At 42.4% G+C, this 13,887-nt stretch overlaps 1 protein-coding gene across 2 annotated transcripts in view; it reads left to right on the top strand.

Moving 5' to 3' along the window:
• dpysl3 (dihydropyrimidinase like 3) overlaps positions 1-13,887 on the top strand; it is a 75,425-nt gene that overhangs the window by 21,963 nt on the left and 39,575 nt on the right. For both annotated transcript variants that reach the window (XM_079508765.1, XM_079508764.1), the window contains exon 2: positions 10,214-10,302. In XM_079508765.1, the coding sequence (XP_079364891.1) occupies positions 10,214-10,302 (89 nt within the window). The remainder of the gene's footprint in view (positions 1-10,213; positions 10,303-13,887) is intronic.

Here is a 13,887-nt window from a genome sequence, read left to right as displayed (position 1 = left end):
AATGAAATAGAGTCTGCAACACTGGTAAAGAAAAACTCAGCTCCACTGGTTTATTAATTCAACGTTTCGATCACTGGGATCTCCTGAATTAGATCCCAGTGATCGAAACGTTTAATTAATAAACCAATGGAGCTGAGTTTTTCATTACCAGTGTTGCAGACTATTCCTTTCTCTTGTACTGCCATTTGTCCAGCACCTGGGCTAGAGTGGATGTGCATGCTCTATTAACTTTGTCAGCCTTAAGATATCTGCCATGCTTGAACATCAAGAGATGGAATAATGAGTGTGGCCTGTTCCTCTCCTGTGACTCGATATGTTTGAAACTGTGAATGTAAATGTGCACTAACAGATGTTCTCCCAAGAGCCGCCATGCCTTTCAAAGACCTGTCAATGGCTACGCCGACGAGCAACTGAATACCATTTGTCGCCAAACCCAAGGGAAACTGGACCACTCTTCAATGTTTCTCAGATTTCTCTCTCTATGGTTATCGATACCCCCATAAAGTGTTAATATACGAGATGACAAGATGACGAGAAAACATTTCCAAATGTCTTCCATACATTTTCCTTGTCAAAAGCAATAGCCGTCAGCCAAGTGCTTCGCTATTGGCCCACTCAAGTGACATTGGATCATTTAAAACAATATTATTGCTCCATTGTGGCTTTAATGCTTCAGCTTTTTTCTATTTTAAGTGTTTAAATCCATGGCAACTGTAGCCTGTGTGCTTCGCATGTTGAGCTTTGTGGCTTATTCTCTAATGGTGCCTTAAAGAGGTTTTATTACTCTTTCTGTACTGTGTAGTGTTTCCATGATTGACAGGCGAGGACATTATAATGTAGTCGATGACCTAGTCCTAGACTCCTAGTGAAGGTCAGAGCAAATGACCAGCTGAAGGATCACTGATGATGTAATGGCTAAGTCCACTTAACCATGCCCACATCAGACAGCCCGAGGCAACATGGGTAATGTTGTTTGTGCTGTCTGGATCTCCTGTTTTGTAGTACTATGGTGTTATGGTGAAAATAGCCGATCTACAGGCTCACAAGATGGGATGCTATTTTGGGTTAATGTATTTAAGAGTCTGCCCTGGGTTATAAAGTCTTTTTAAATGTTTCAACAAAAAAAAGCAGAATATATATGAGTAGATTATGGTAAAATGCAGCACCATGCTGGATTGATAAAACTCACGGGTGACAAACAAAGTAGATATGTCATATCCTAATCACTATTATTTAGCAGAAAGAACATGTTCAGAAATTAATCTCATTCACTTTGTCACTTTGAGGAAGAAAGCAGACTTAAGGCTACTGTCTATAGTATCTATACTCGAGTCATACTCTATCTATTGTCTCTATCTAGTGTCTATCTGCAGTATCTCCTAGTATTTTTGCAAGGTTCAAGTGGTTAAAGGAGAATCATCCAACAAAAAAAAAGCTGGAACACGTTCAAATGAGGAAATCTTTCATGGGTTGCACATCAGCAATATTTACTGTATGATGTCATAATGTCTGAATTGGCCGTTCTCCGAGCAGTGGCGTGCCGTCCAAAAACATCTGTGGGATTATAGGACTGCTATCATGTGACGTATGCACATTGCACACAAACCTCCATCAAATGCCGTCGAAACGTTCTGCCCGCAGAAAATTAAAAGAACGCTAAACCAAAGCCACTGCCGAATTGACTAGGCTGGTATAATATAAATTGGGAGAGTCTATGACTCCATAGAGTACAGAATATGTATTATTGTCACCCTGTGGGTGTTGCTTTGTTACATTAATGTTGTAACAAAGGGTGCATATTTCATGCTGCTAACCACAAAGTAATTTCTCTGTAATAATGGTGTACGGACTGAGAGAGAGGAATGTACTGCTTTCACGAATGAGGGAGTTTGGTTTACAGTTGAAACCAGCGGGAATTAACTAAGCATTATGATTAAACTTTTGGCCATCACTTACATGCCTTTCTTAGCCAAAACAGCCTTGCAATAATGACTGTATCTAGCCTTTTCTGCCTCTGTGAAACTCTTAATATCATAATGATGGACCTCACAGTGTTGTTTGAAAGAATTACCTTTGCAATGTAGCTGCATGCATCTAGCGACAGTAATATGAAGAGTTACGTGTATGTTGATAGAAACTGGTATGATGAAACAGAAGGTGATACAGTGAAGTCTAATAATGGTTCTCAACGGTCCCCAGCTACTAAATGATTGATAATTAGGAACGAAATTGGCCCTGGGTACACAGATGATTTTACAGTGTAGATTGGGGCTCAAGAGATAGAAATCATATCAAATAGAGGTCCATGGGCTAATTAATCAAACTGGGCATCCTTGAAATGAAAACTGTTGTGTTGTTTGGATACATTGTGAGTATCATTCTGTGCCACTAACAGTAGCTAAATGGAAGGATGTCATGTGCATATTATGAAAGGATAAAACCTATCATGGTGTGGAGGAAATTAGTAACATTTAATGCAGTTCTGACACATTCCTAGAAAAGACACTGCATGACAACTTTTATAATTGCATTTGACGTTATTGCAGTATGAAGTCTGAAAGCAATGATAGAGATAACAAAATAAATGTGTCTTTTAAAAGGCTCTGACTGTTTGGTCACCCCTCATTGCAGCTCAAACGAGCTATGGTATAGAACGTCGCAGTCCCGCCCCCTACGAGGATCACCCAGGAAATCATTTCCCGTTCATTTTCCTCATAGACTTTTCAAAAACTGACGGTTACGCCGTGGACAAAGCCAACTCGAATCGTGTTGATTGTGCAGATCAAATAATTAGAACGAAGAAAAAAGGGCAGGGTACAACACTTTTTGTTTTGTTTTTCTTCTTCTCAAATAAGACTCAAATCCAATCCACGCAAATGATAAATATGCGTGTAATGAGTTGCAGTGAGTCAAAGAGGAAGTAATGTTTCATTTAGCAGACTAAGGTTTACTGATTTGCAATGGTAATGGAAGGCTATTGATCTTTACAGTGACTGTGCTCTCTTTCATGGTGTGGTGGGGAGTGGGGGAAGTGTACGCGCACGTGCACGCGTGTGTGCGGGATGTCTGCATGCATGCACACACATGCATCTGTGAGGGCTTATTATCATGGCACTGCAGTATAGTATAAGGGACCCATGCACCAGGGGCACACCCTCTACTGCAGCACAGTACATCAGGGCCAGGCCATATAGACGACCCCTCCATCAACCAGCCTATTGAGCCTAACGGCTAATGAAAGAGAAAGGGCTTGCCTCCCCTCAGGTACTCAAAGACACACATCTCCTCTAGCCACGTAGATAATAATTCACATGTTGTATTCTATTGGCCTGTTTGTTCTGTTTCATGTACATGGACGAAACCCAGTTTTTTTTTACTATACTTTGTCTATATCAAGGGTGTTTCTTTTCCATGGAATACATAAAAAGATCTAATGTCCCGTAAGCAATGTTGAAGTTATAGTTGCGTTACGTACTAACTATGACTGATTGCGGTGGTTCTATTTGGTCTCCATGGTCTTCTATTGAGAAATTGATATCTAGTTGTAGAGTCTGACAATGTTTCCCCCGAATCCCCTCAGTAACGGTCCCTGCTGACCTTTCCACAGTTTTTCCCGAAAAACAGCAGCAGTCTGCAAGGACCTTAAGTCTAAGAAGTTGATCTCAGTCGTAAAATAAAATGTCAGCACTTGCATGGTTGACCCGGGTTCAAATTTTGCGTAGTAGGACATCAAGAGCAGGTTGCATTCCGCTTGTCTTAAGGGAACCCCTTTTGGTGTTTTAAGCATTATGTTAAACTTTAGCTATTAAAAAAATAGCAGATCTACAAGCTCATAGTGCGGCACCGAGTGCCGCGCTACGAGCTTGTAGGTCTGCTATTTTAGAAAAATCGCCAATTACATACATTTTTGGGGGTCCTTGACATGAAAATGTTTGAGAACCACTGATATAGAAACATGGGTTTTTCAGAAAACTGTCGTGATTTAGAAGACATTTGTAGAATCGACGTCAGGTCAAAATGGGTTAAACTGCTTGTCTTTAATACTGTCCGTAGTGCAGGGTGTGATACTGTAACTTGGAGCTGTCTGGGAGGAAATTAAGTGTAACCTAATGAGGTTTAACATAGAAGATGATGATCTATGCTACAGTACCGTCACCACCACGTGGTCCAACCACTGAGGGCTGGATGCTGTAATGTACTGTAGAGCTACAGGGTGTGGTAGTCTGGAAAGGAGCGTTCCATCAGTCTCACTTCTACATGCACATTACACACTCACACGACATGCACCACGCACACACCACACGAGCACCAAGACACAACACAGAATAACACCAAATAGGGACCAATGCATTCATTCACACAACACAAACACAACACATTATCTGTGTAGTTGTGTGTGTGTGTGTGTGTGTGTGTGTGTGTGTGTGTGTGTGTGTGTGTGTGTGTGTGTGTGTGTGTGTGTGTGTGTGTGTGTGTGTGTGTGTGTGTGTGTGTGTGTGTGTGTGTGTGTGTGTGTTGTGTGAGAGAGTGAGCTCACATCTTGGTCTTACATCACCACATGCAGTACAGTGCAGTGAGGTGCAAAGGGAAGGGCTGCAGACCCTCCCACTGACTGGGGTCTCCCAGAGGACAGTAAATCACTGCACACACGATGCGCTCATGGGAACATGTAGAACGTGTAAACTGCCATTTCATTCCTGCTGTGAAAGCCAACCCGTGGTCATCTGTTATGGATCTTACTAATGCCTATACCCATTCTGACATTCATTTTGGAGAAGAAGGCTCTCTTTCAAAGATTCTATCACCCTAAAATAGGCATCTGATTCCACTGTCATTCTAGGCCGACAAGTTTATTATTTGCCCTATTGTACACTTAAAGCATTTAAAGCACTTTTACCAACGATTTAAGACTAGTGCTCGAAAATTTCTTTTTTTAATGAATGAACTGAATAATGTTGAATTACACTGGATAATTAACAACTTTATCAACAGTAAGGATAATGATCTTTTTTGAAACGAACAAAAGCTTGGTTGAAATTTGAAAATGCAAATACCGGTGGCCCAATGTAATGGACAACCTCTAAAACCAACCTCTTCGGACTGCACCTCAACCCCTCAACCGGAGCGAGGGTGTCACAGTCAGTCAGACGTCTTGAGTCTTGTCTAGTTCTTTGTTCATGTTCTAGTTTTCATGGTTCTACGTTCTTGTCTTCCCCAGGTGTATCTCGTGTAATTAGCCCTCATGTGTATGTTAGTCTTATTCCCCAGTCCCTGTTGGATCACTGTTTGGTGTCATGTTAGTTTGTGTTAATCTCTTCTGTTCACAATGAGACAACATCCAACCATGGGTTTTGACCACTACCTGCCTGGCTGTCCTGCTTTTGGGTCCTCTCACCACACTAGTACGTGACAAAGGGTTGTGTGCCAGGACAGGAGTGATTACTCAATCTCAATCAATTACTGTCGTAACATTATGTGTTCTCATTGGCCACTAATCCCATGGGCACATTACCCTGCTGTTTGACAAAATGTTCATGATGCTTATTTCAACCTTGCACTTCTGTACATTCTGGCTAAGAGCATCTGCTAAATGCTTATTTGTTCATTATAAACTGCCCATTTGTGAGAGCATTATATGAAGCATAAATGTGTATCGACCAGACTAGCATTATGATGGTCCTAAAACACCTCTTGAGGCCCCATGGCTCATGGGACTCATTTTGGTTTTGGCTCATCGTTGAACTGAGTCACCCAGGCCTTGTGTTGGGGCAGCGGTGGCTTTTGAACTGAGTCACCCAGGCCTTGTGTTGGGGCAGCGGTGGCTTTGGAGATAGACAACTGTGTCTGGAACTCTGGATTAGATTACCAGCTCCTTCTGGCATCAAGTGAGAACACAAGCACTTTATATAAAAGCAGACAACATGGTATAAGATGCTTGTTGTGGTATGGTCACTATGGTGCTGTTAAATGTAGTGTAAGTGATATTTTATAGTTCAAACTAAATGGCTTTGATGCCAATTTAATTCAGAAGAGAGTAGGCCTACCTATTGATAAATGGCTGATAAACTGATAAGCTTCAATTAGTTAGTGTTAGTTAGTGTTCCAGTTACAATAATGTCTACTAGTCTATTTTGTCATCACTTTCACTCTTATATCCTGCTTCTGATTACTAAAGATCTGGAAACACTCTTGTTACTGAATGAACACGCTGTAGCATCAATAACTATCCGATCATAGAGCTTTATATAATTTAACAAGAAAAATCACTTGTATCAATTTGCTGGGTAGAATTGGCTGCTACAGTATGATGTACTGTACAGTCAGCAGGATTTTAATTATAACAGTTACTGTCTGCGGTTTGATTGTTTATGCATCCATCTGATCTTACAGCCAGGAGATCAGCCAACTGCCTAAACCACTCAGCCAAACCTCACTCAACTCACCATCCAAGCCTCTACCCAGCTAGCTATGTAACCATTTTCTTTCTGCTCAGCAGGCCAGTATAAGCAGGCCACATGCAGTCAGTCAGTAGACTAAGCAGCCCCTCAGTCAGCCAGCCAGCCAGCCAGCCAGCTAGCTATTCAGCCAGACAAACCTTCTCCCCGGCTCTCCCTCAATGCAGCTAAGCTGTCACCATAGCAACGGCCTGCTAGTGGCCGTCTGCGGCGCAGTGGCAGCATCGCTAACGTCTGACTGTGTCTGTGTAGCCGTGGCAACGCCCCAATCACACCATGTTATCAGAGGGATGGTTGAAGAGCCAAAGACGCTGTGCTCGCTGCACATGATTATGTTACTGTATCCTACGTGTGATTCATAGTCTTTTAGGTGTATGGCCTACTAGAGACACTTTTATTTATTGTTATAAGGATAAGGATAAATAAAAAAACAAAATGTATCCATTTAGAGTAGACTATCTATCTGAGCAGAGGCCTAATTAGAAAACCGGACATGAGTTGTCTCTATATACTGATGCACTCTTTTACCCTGAGTCTACACCAAATCTCACCAAAATATCTGACACTGTGTGAGCTTACAGATCTACTATTTCTGCTGTATACTGTATGTTCCCCTTGATTAGACGCTATAGGGTTCAAATGGTTAAATAAAAGGGTTGTTGAAAAATGAATCTCCCCAAGGGGAGGAGTGGAATTACTATTTTGCCTGTTGTTATTAACATATTAAAGTGAAGCCAGTGATGTATGCTTTAATTAAGATCAGGATTTAGGTGGATAGCCAGCCTGTAAAGTCAACTTTGAATCTGTTGTCAGCCACCCAAGACGTATCACTATGACTGCTGTAGGTCTTATCAAACAACACCACAAGGAATACGCTTCACTGTAAAACAGAAAAGATACATTTTAACTGCACTTCTCGTGCAAGTAACTAGAAATGCACTCTGTCGAGGTGCCAACTTGCGCCTTAGTAGCAGAGCGTGCAAGTACTGCTACTAACTAATGTCTATTACAACTGCTGTTCTGAATCCTTTAGACCCGTTATTGACCTTATACCAACCTTGAAACGTACCTTAGTTACGTCACCATCAACAGCCAATAAGGGACCAACATTCTTACCCCGACATACATACATACACATACATGCATACTGTAACATACCCAGCCGATCACCAAACGTACCTTAGTTACGTCACCATCAACAGCCACTAAGGGACCAACATTCTTACCCCGACATACATACATACACATACATGCATACTGTAACATACCCAGCCGATCACCAAACGTACCTTAGTTACGTCACCATCAACAGCCAATAAGGGACCACCATTCTTACCCCGACATACATACATACACATACATGCATACGGTAACATACCCAGCCGATCACCAAACGTACCTTAGTTACGTCACCATCAACAGCCAATAAGGGACCACCATTCTTACCCCGACATACATACAGACATACATACAGACATACATACATACATACATACATACATACATACATACATACATACATACATACATACATACATGTTGTACATACCCATCACAAAGACTCAAAGGTCTGTCATAATATGACAGACCTTTTATATTACAAAGACTCAAGGAAGTGTGGTCTGTCACATCCATCTGCATTCGCTTATCTGGAGTGAGTCGGGTTGCCGATCGGGTTGCCGATCGGTACAGTACCAGTTCCAGTAGAGAAACTCAGACCTTACTTTCCGTGAGCCACATCAGCCAGCTGTAACTGTGGGATCCTGAGGTAGATGTATACAGTAGAGCAGTGGTAACCAACCTTTTCAAGCCCAAGAGCCCATTTTATTCCCAATTGTAAGCCATGATCTACCACTAAAATAGGCTATGTTTAAAAAAAACACAGTTTTTTTGCGATTTCTGACAGGCTCAATGCATGTGCACACATCCACACAAAGACTATAGTTTAAATAAGAATAAATACTGATAGTTATATAATCAATGCCAAAATATTAAGACAAATGTATTTTTCCATAGTCAGAGTAGAGTAGTCACTGCTTGCCTGTGTAGGTATAGTAGTGAGTGAGAGGCTGTTTAGCTCTGTGGGTTTTTATACCATAGTTCTGTTCTGATATGCATGACTATTATGCACAAATTGTGCATCACAACGCACAGCGGTCAAACAAGAGAACAAACGAACTCTGCAGTTGATGGCCCGATACACATGTCTGGGGCCATCACTGCAAGCTATTCTAAATCCACGTTCTGTGTATTGGTATAGCCTACTGGCTGCCTGTCAGTCTGACACCCGCTGCACTCCGGGATCTACTTGAATGGCTCGTGCGAGCTACTGGTAGCTCCCGAACCCCTGGTTGGTTACCCCTGCAGTAGAGTAAACCCTCCACCTGGTCCTGCTGCCTGGGTCTGCCCAGTTGGGGTTTGCCTGAAGAACCTCCCTGGGGAGGCGCCCAGCAACCATCCTTACTAGATGGCCCTATCCGTAAGGGAGATGCCAGCCACACTCCTGAGAAAACGTATCCTCAAAGGTGGACCCTGTTGTAAACAAGTGTAATGCTTTAATAGTGTGTCGTAACAGTCTTTGTATTGAGTTGTGCTTTCATGTGAAGTGTATACACCCATTCTGCAAACGGTTAATAAATACTTCAATCAATCAATCAATCAATCAATCAATCAATCAATCTTGTTCTTTCGGCCATGATGGCCCCAATTTCATGACCATAGTGAGTGTAGAAAATTGAGATTGACTGATAGATCGAGAGCTTTGCCTTCTGGCTCAGCTCTGTCACATATAATAATGGAGTTTGCATAGTCACTGTGAAATGGGATTTACTTGGAATGTACTTACCATAAATCACAGCAATGCCATGTATCACATTGACTCTCCTTAGTTTCACAGTCTGTCATCTGAAATGGTTTTACTTTTGTGGGACGATACAATGAAAATGAAATTATGAACGATATCTCGATGCTGAACGTTTCACATCATTCATTTATGTTGGTATTGAATGGAATACATTTGCAATGACAGTATAGGGAAAAGGCTGTGTGTGTGTGTGTGTGTGTGTGTGTGTGTGTGTGTGTGTGTGTGTGTGTGTGTGTGTGTGTGTGTGTGTGTGTGTGTGTGTGGGGGGGGGGGGGGGGTGTGGGGGGGTAGGATGGGGGAGTTTGAGGCAGGGCTGTGCATGACAACAGCCCAACTTCTCCCACTAGCTGCTAAGGAAATACCGTCCAAGAGCACATCTGTAGAGGGCGGAAAAAATAGCAGGAAATCATAGAGAGATGGGGGGAATTCTGATGATGTAGTAGTAGCATGCACATCCAACATGACCTCATCTGAGGCGCAAGGCAGAAGATCTCTGCACTTTGAAATCCTGCTTGAAGTTGTGGGGAAGTTAACCTCAAGTCGAGATAATTGTCATACGATAAATGGCGAAAGTAGTCAATCTACAAGCGAAAATAGCTGATCTGCAATTTTTGTAGGCTGGCTATTGTCATTTTTTAAATAGTTTCAGTGTTACATTTTTGTATTTACCGGTATTTTAAAATGTTTATGTTCTATAATATGCCCAAAATAGGGACGCCAAGTTTACAGTGGTTAACCTGCACATTTTAACTCAAAGTAGGTCAGTGCTATAAGGTCTGACATAAACCCTCTCTCTCTCTTCTTCCTCCTCCCCGACCACCTCTCCTCCTCTTCCTCCCCCGTCTGTCTGACTGTCTGTCTGTCTCTCACTGTCTCGCTCTCTCATCCTCTGCAGAGCGACAGGCTTCTAGTCAAAGGCGGGCGGATCGTAAATGATGACCAGTCCTTCCACGCTGACATCTACATGGAGGATGGCGTCATTAAGTAAGGCCGCCACCATTCCCTTCCTCCTCCCACATGAACAAAATAAAAATGCACTTGCTCTACATCTTTCCGCTCCTGAGGTATGGCCGTATTTTGCGCTTGACCTTGATTGTGACCGTGTCTTAAATTAAGCTTGTCTTCGAGGGCAGCCGTCTTGTAATTCTCAACAAGTTTCATGAAAATCTTCAATCATCTTGACCTTGACCTTTGAGATTTTGGCCTTGCTGATCATTCATTATTGCGACAAGGTTTCATGGAAATCTTCCTTTCCATTGTCCAGTTGTTATGCTAAACATGATATTATATACAGTAGGAGGACCTCAGCACCGGCTTCAATGCATTGAATGGGACATTATCACGTTTAATCAGACTACTGAATGCTCTAAGTAGCCGTGGCGTCTACTGACCTACCAAGATCTCAGTGTTTTGACAGCGACAGAGGCTTGGCTTTCACCCCATTATAGATCTAATTTGGGGCGAATGTGCTCCCCACAACATTATTTACGATTCTGTGCAACTGTCCATCGAGTCGGCTCCAGCGAACATCGCAACGTTCGCCACGGCAACTTGCTCGCTTTAGCTCGATCGGTGGTGGCTCTCGTTGCTCAAGTTCGCTTGAGACGGCGCCCCTCCGACGCGGTCAAAGGAGTAGCCGTCATCAACGCACAGAATGCAGCTACTGAGATCTTGTACAGTAGGTCAGTAGACCATTCAATAGTCTGATTAAAGTGATAATGTCCCATTCAGTGAATTGATAGCATCCGAAGCCGGTGACCTCAGGCTGCACACAGGCTCGTAAGGGGTTAATAACGCCAGTGAGGCCATGGTGTGCCTTCAAAGTAATCAGTACAATCTTAGAGCAATCCTAAAAGAATAATATAGTAATATGTTCTTTTCTCCTGGTTTTAGTTAAAGCTCTCAGTGCCACAATTTTTGTATTTTTCCAGTTTTTCATGTGTCTATGAGGTGACAGTACTTCATTAGACACCCTGGAGTTGTTTTTATGTGCAATGGTGTATTAACTTTGTATTTAGGGTTTCTTCCTGGAGGGAGCCAATGAAATAAACAGTAATATAGTGACATCACACTATCAGCCCCTCCCCTAACCCCTCCCCCTTTATCATACAACTAGAGCTGTGGGTGCGGCTTCAGTTCAGATGGATCACCACCCATCACCACCCATCACCACCCACCAGGCAAACCAGGCATACTTAATGAACTGGTGGGCGTGCCCACATAAAAACAACATTTGAACAAATGTACTATACTATAAATAAACTATAAATACTTTTTTGAAAAAATTATACCTCCTTATATAACAATAAGACCTGATGATCATGTTTTAGGGTGGAAAATCACAGCACTCCATCTTTAAGACATGTTAAAACACCATTATCAGGGCATGAAGACATAACAATACTTACGGTGATTTTGGTGTTTTAAATTGATCTGGGCGTGGACATATTCCTGAGATGATAAATCGGGAGACGATTTCAACATCATTCTCATAATTCTAGTATAGTAGTGAGTTAAACAGATCCCCCCAAAACAGACCAAAAACAGACTAGCCTTTTTGAGTGGTGCAAACCACTCCAACAACCAGCTTTGTCTGTATCTATGTTTGTGTACCTGTGTACGTGTCCGTGCACAGGTGAGCATGGTTACCATGGTCACTGACATTACGTCAGACCACAGCTGATCGCACCACTCAGTTCACACGGGTGTGATTTTTTTTTATCTCATGATTAAACTTAGCAAGAAATCCATCACCACTCTGTCTACTGTCTCCCCCTAGTGATCACACACATTATACAACAGGTCGTTTCTGATTGGCTGAAACAGCCTTCTAGCCGTGGTTCAAACGAGCACCACTCCACACCTAATCAAAACAAAGAATTCAGCTGCTCTGTTTTCCCAGAGCGCAGAAAACTCGGTGGCTAGGCTAGCTAGTTTCTTGGGACATTTGTGGTCGTAGTGACTACATCTGTCATTAAAAAGATATGTTTTTTCAGCGATTTTCTTAGTTTTAAGGGTAACTGTTGTATTATTGCAATATTACACGAAAGGGTGTGGTTTAACATGATTATTGCCACTTCAGTGATGCTTGCGGAACTCGACTACGTCTCGTTCCTGACCGCATCACTGTCGTGGCAATATTCACGTTAAACCACACCCTCTCGTGTAATATTGCTTAAATCCACAATACAGCTTACAGCAACGTGGGGTCCAGCGATAAAATATTGACAGTTAGGAACCAAGAAATGGACCCTTACGGGCCTGTAAATGTCTGGGTCTGTGGCCTAATGCATGTCAAACTGGGGGTCCTTGAAATGAAAACCAGGGACCTACACTACAGGACTAAAGACTCATGTCTACTTCTCTGCCAATAGGGCGTTGGGCCAGTTGCTGACGCCCAGCCTATAGTCCCTGTTTTCTATTTACCAGGGAAAGTATTTATTTTACTGTCCCACCAGACAAGAGGCAGGGATAGTCACTAGGAAACATGCTTACTCTGCTCAGAAAGACACTCTCTCTCATTCTGTGTCCAAATTCTCCTCCCCATCTCTCTCTGTCTGTCTTTCTCTTTGCCTGCCCCTGTTTCCCTCTTTGCCTCTCTCTCTCTCTCTCTCTCTCTCTCTCTCTCTCTCTCTCTCTCTCTCTCTCTCTCTCTCTCTCTCTCTCTCTCTCTCTCTCTCTCTCTCTCTCTCTCTGCCTGGTTCCCTATACACACCCCCTTGTCCTTGTTCCCACTCCATCTGCCAATTAGGCCTTTTGTCCCCTTCATGTGCCCCCACCACCACCCATCTCTTCACAGAGGCAGGCACACACATAGGAACCTCGGACTTGCATAATAATTAGCCTGGATTACTGCTATAGCGGTGGGCAGACACTCACACTACCCTCTGCTCGTGTGTGGTACTTAGCATTGCAGGGGTGTACGTATTTTGTAACCACTTGAGCCACATTTAAAAACATGTTTAAAAGTTAAAACATTTTAAAAAATTAAAAAAAGTATGAAAACCCCCTATTTATACAAGCTCACAATGTGTTGCACCGCAAACTAAGCGTTTTCTAAGATTTTTTTTAAATGTTGCTTTTTTTTGCCTGACACGCCTATGACAATAGGGATGTCAGAGTTGTGACAGCATGACATGTTGTTGCTTCAGGATTAATTTGTTTCAGGCTCACCCTAAATTCAGCATCTTTCAACAAGTGAACGACAGCCAAAGATGACTTCCTTCTGGAATTTCACAATGTTCTACCACCAAACAGTGCACTCATTATTCTTTTTTTAATTCTAAACTAGGCTACTTGATTTTATTTTGCTAAATTAGCATCATAAGCAACAAGCCGTGTCTTCTAGGTGGCATACAGTACACAGTACGTTATACATTCTTTGTGTCACAAAGAATTCATAACAAATAGTCCATGACCAAATAGAATGCAGCTGGATTTTCCCATTTCGACCACTCTTGAAGAGAAAGAATAGATGAAGCCAAGGCAGAGAGGTTAAATAAGAACTTTTAAAACTCAGTACTTGGGGTAGGAATTACACAGTGGTTCTCAATGTGGGGTCTGGGGACC

The sequence above is a fragment of the Electrona antarctica genome, assembly GCF_951216825.1.
Source record: "Electrona antarctica genome assembly, chromosome: 8".
Taxonomy (NCBI): domain Eukaryota; kingdom Metazoa; phylum Chordata; class Actinopteri; order Myctophiformes; family Myctophidae; genus Electrona; species Electrona antarctica.
This window is presented reverse-complemented; position numbering and strand designations above follow the sequence as displayed.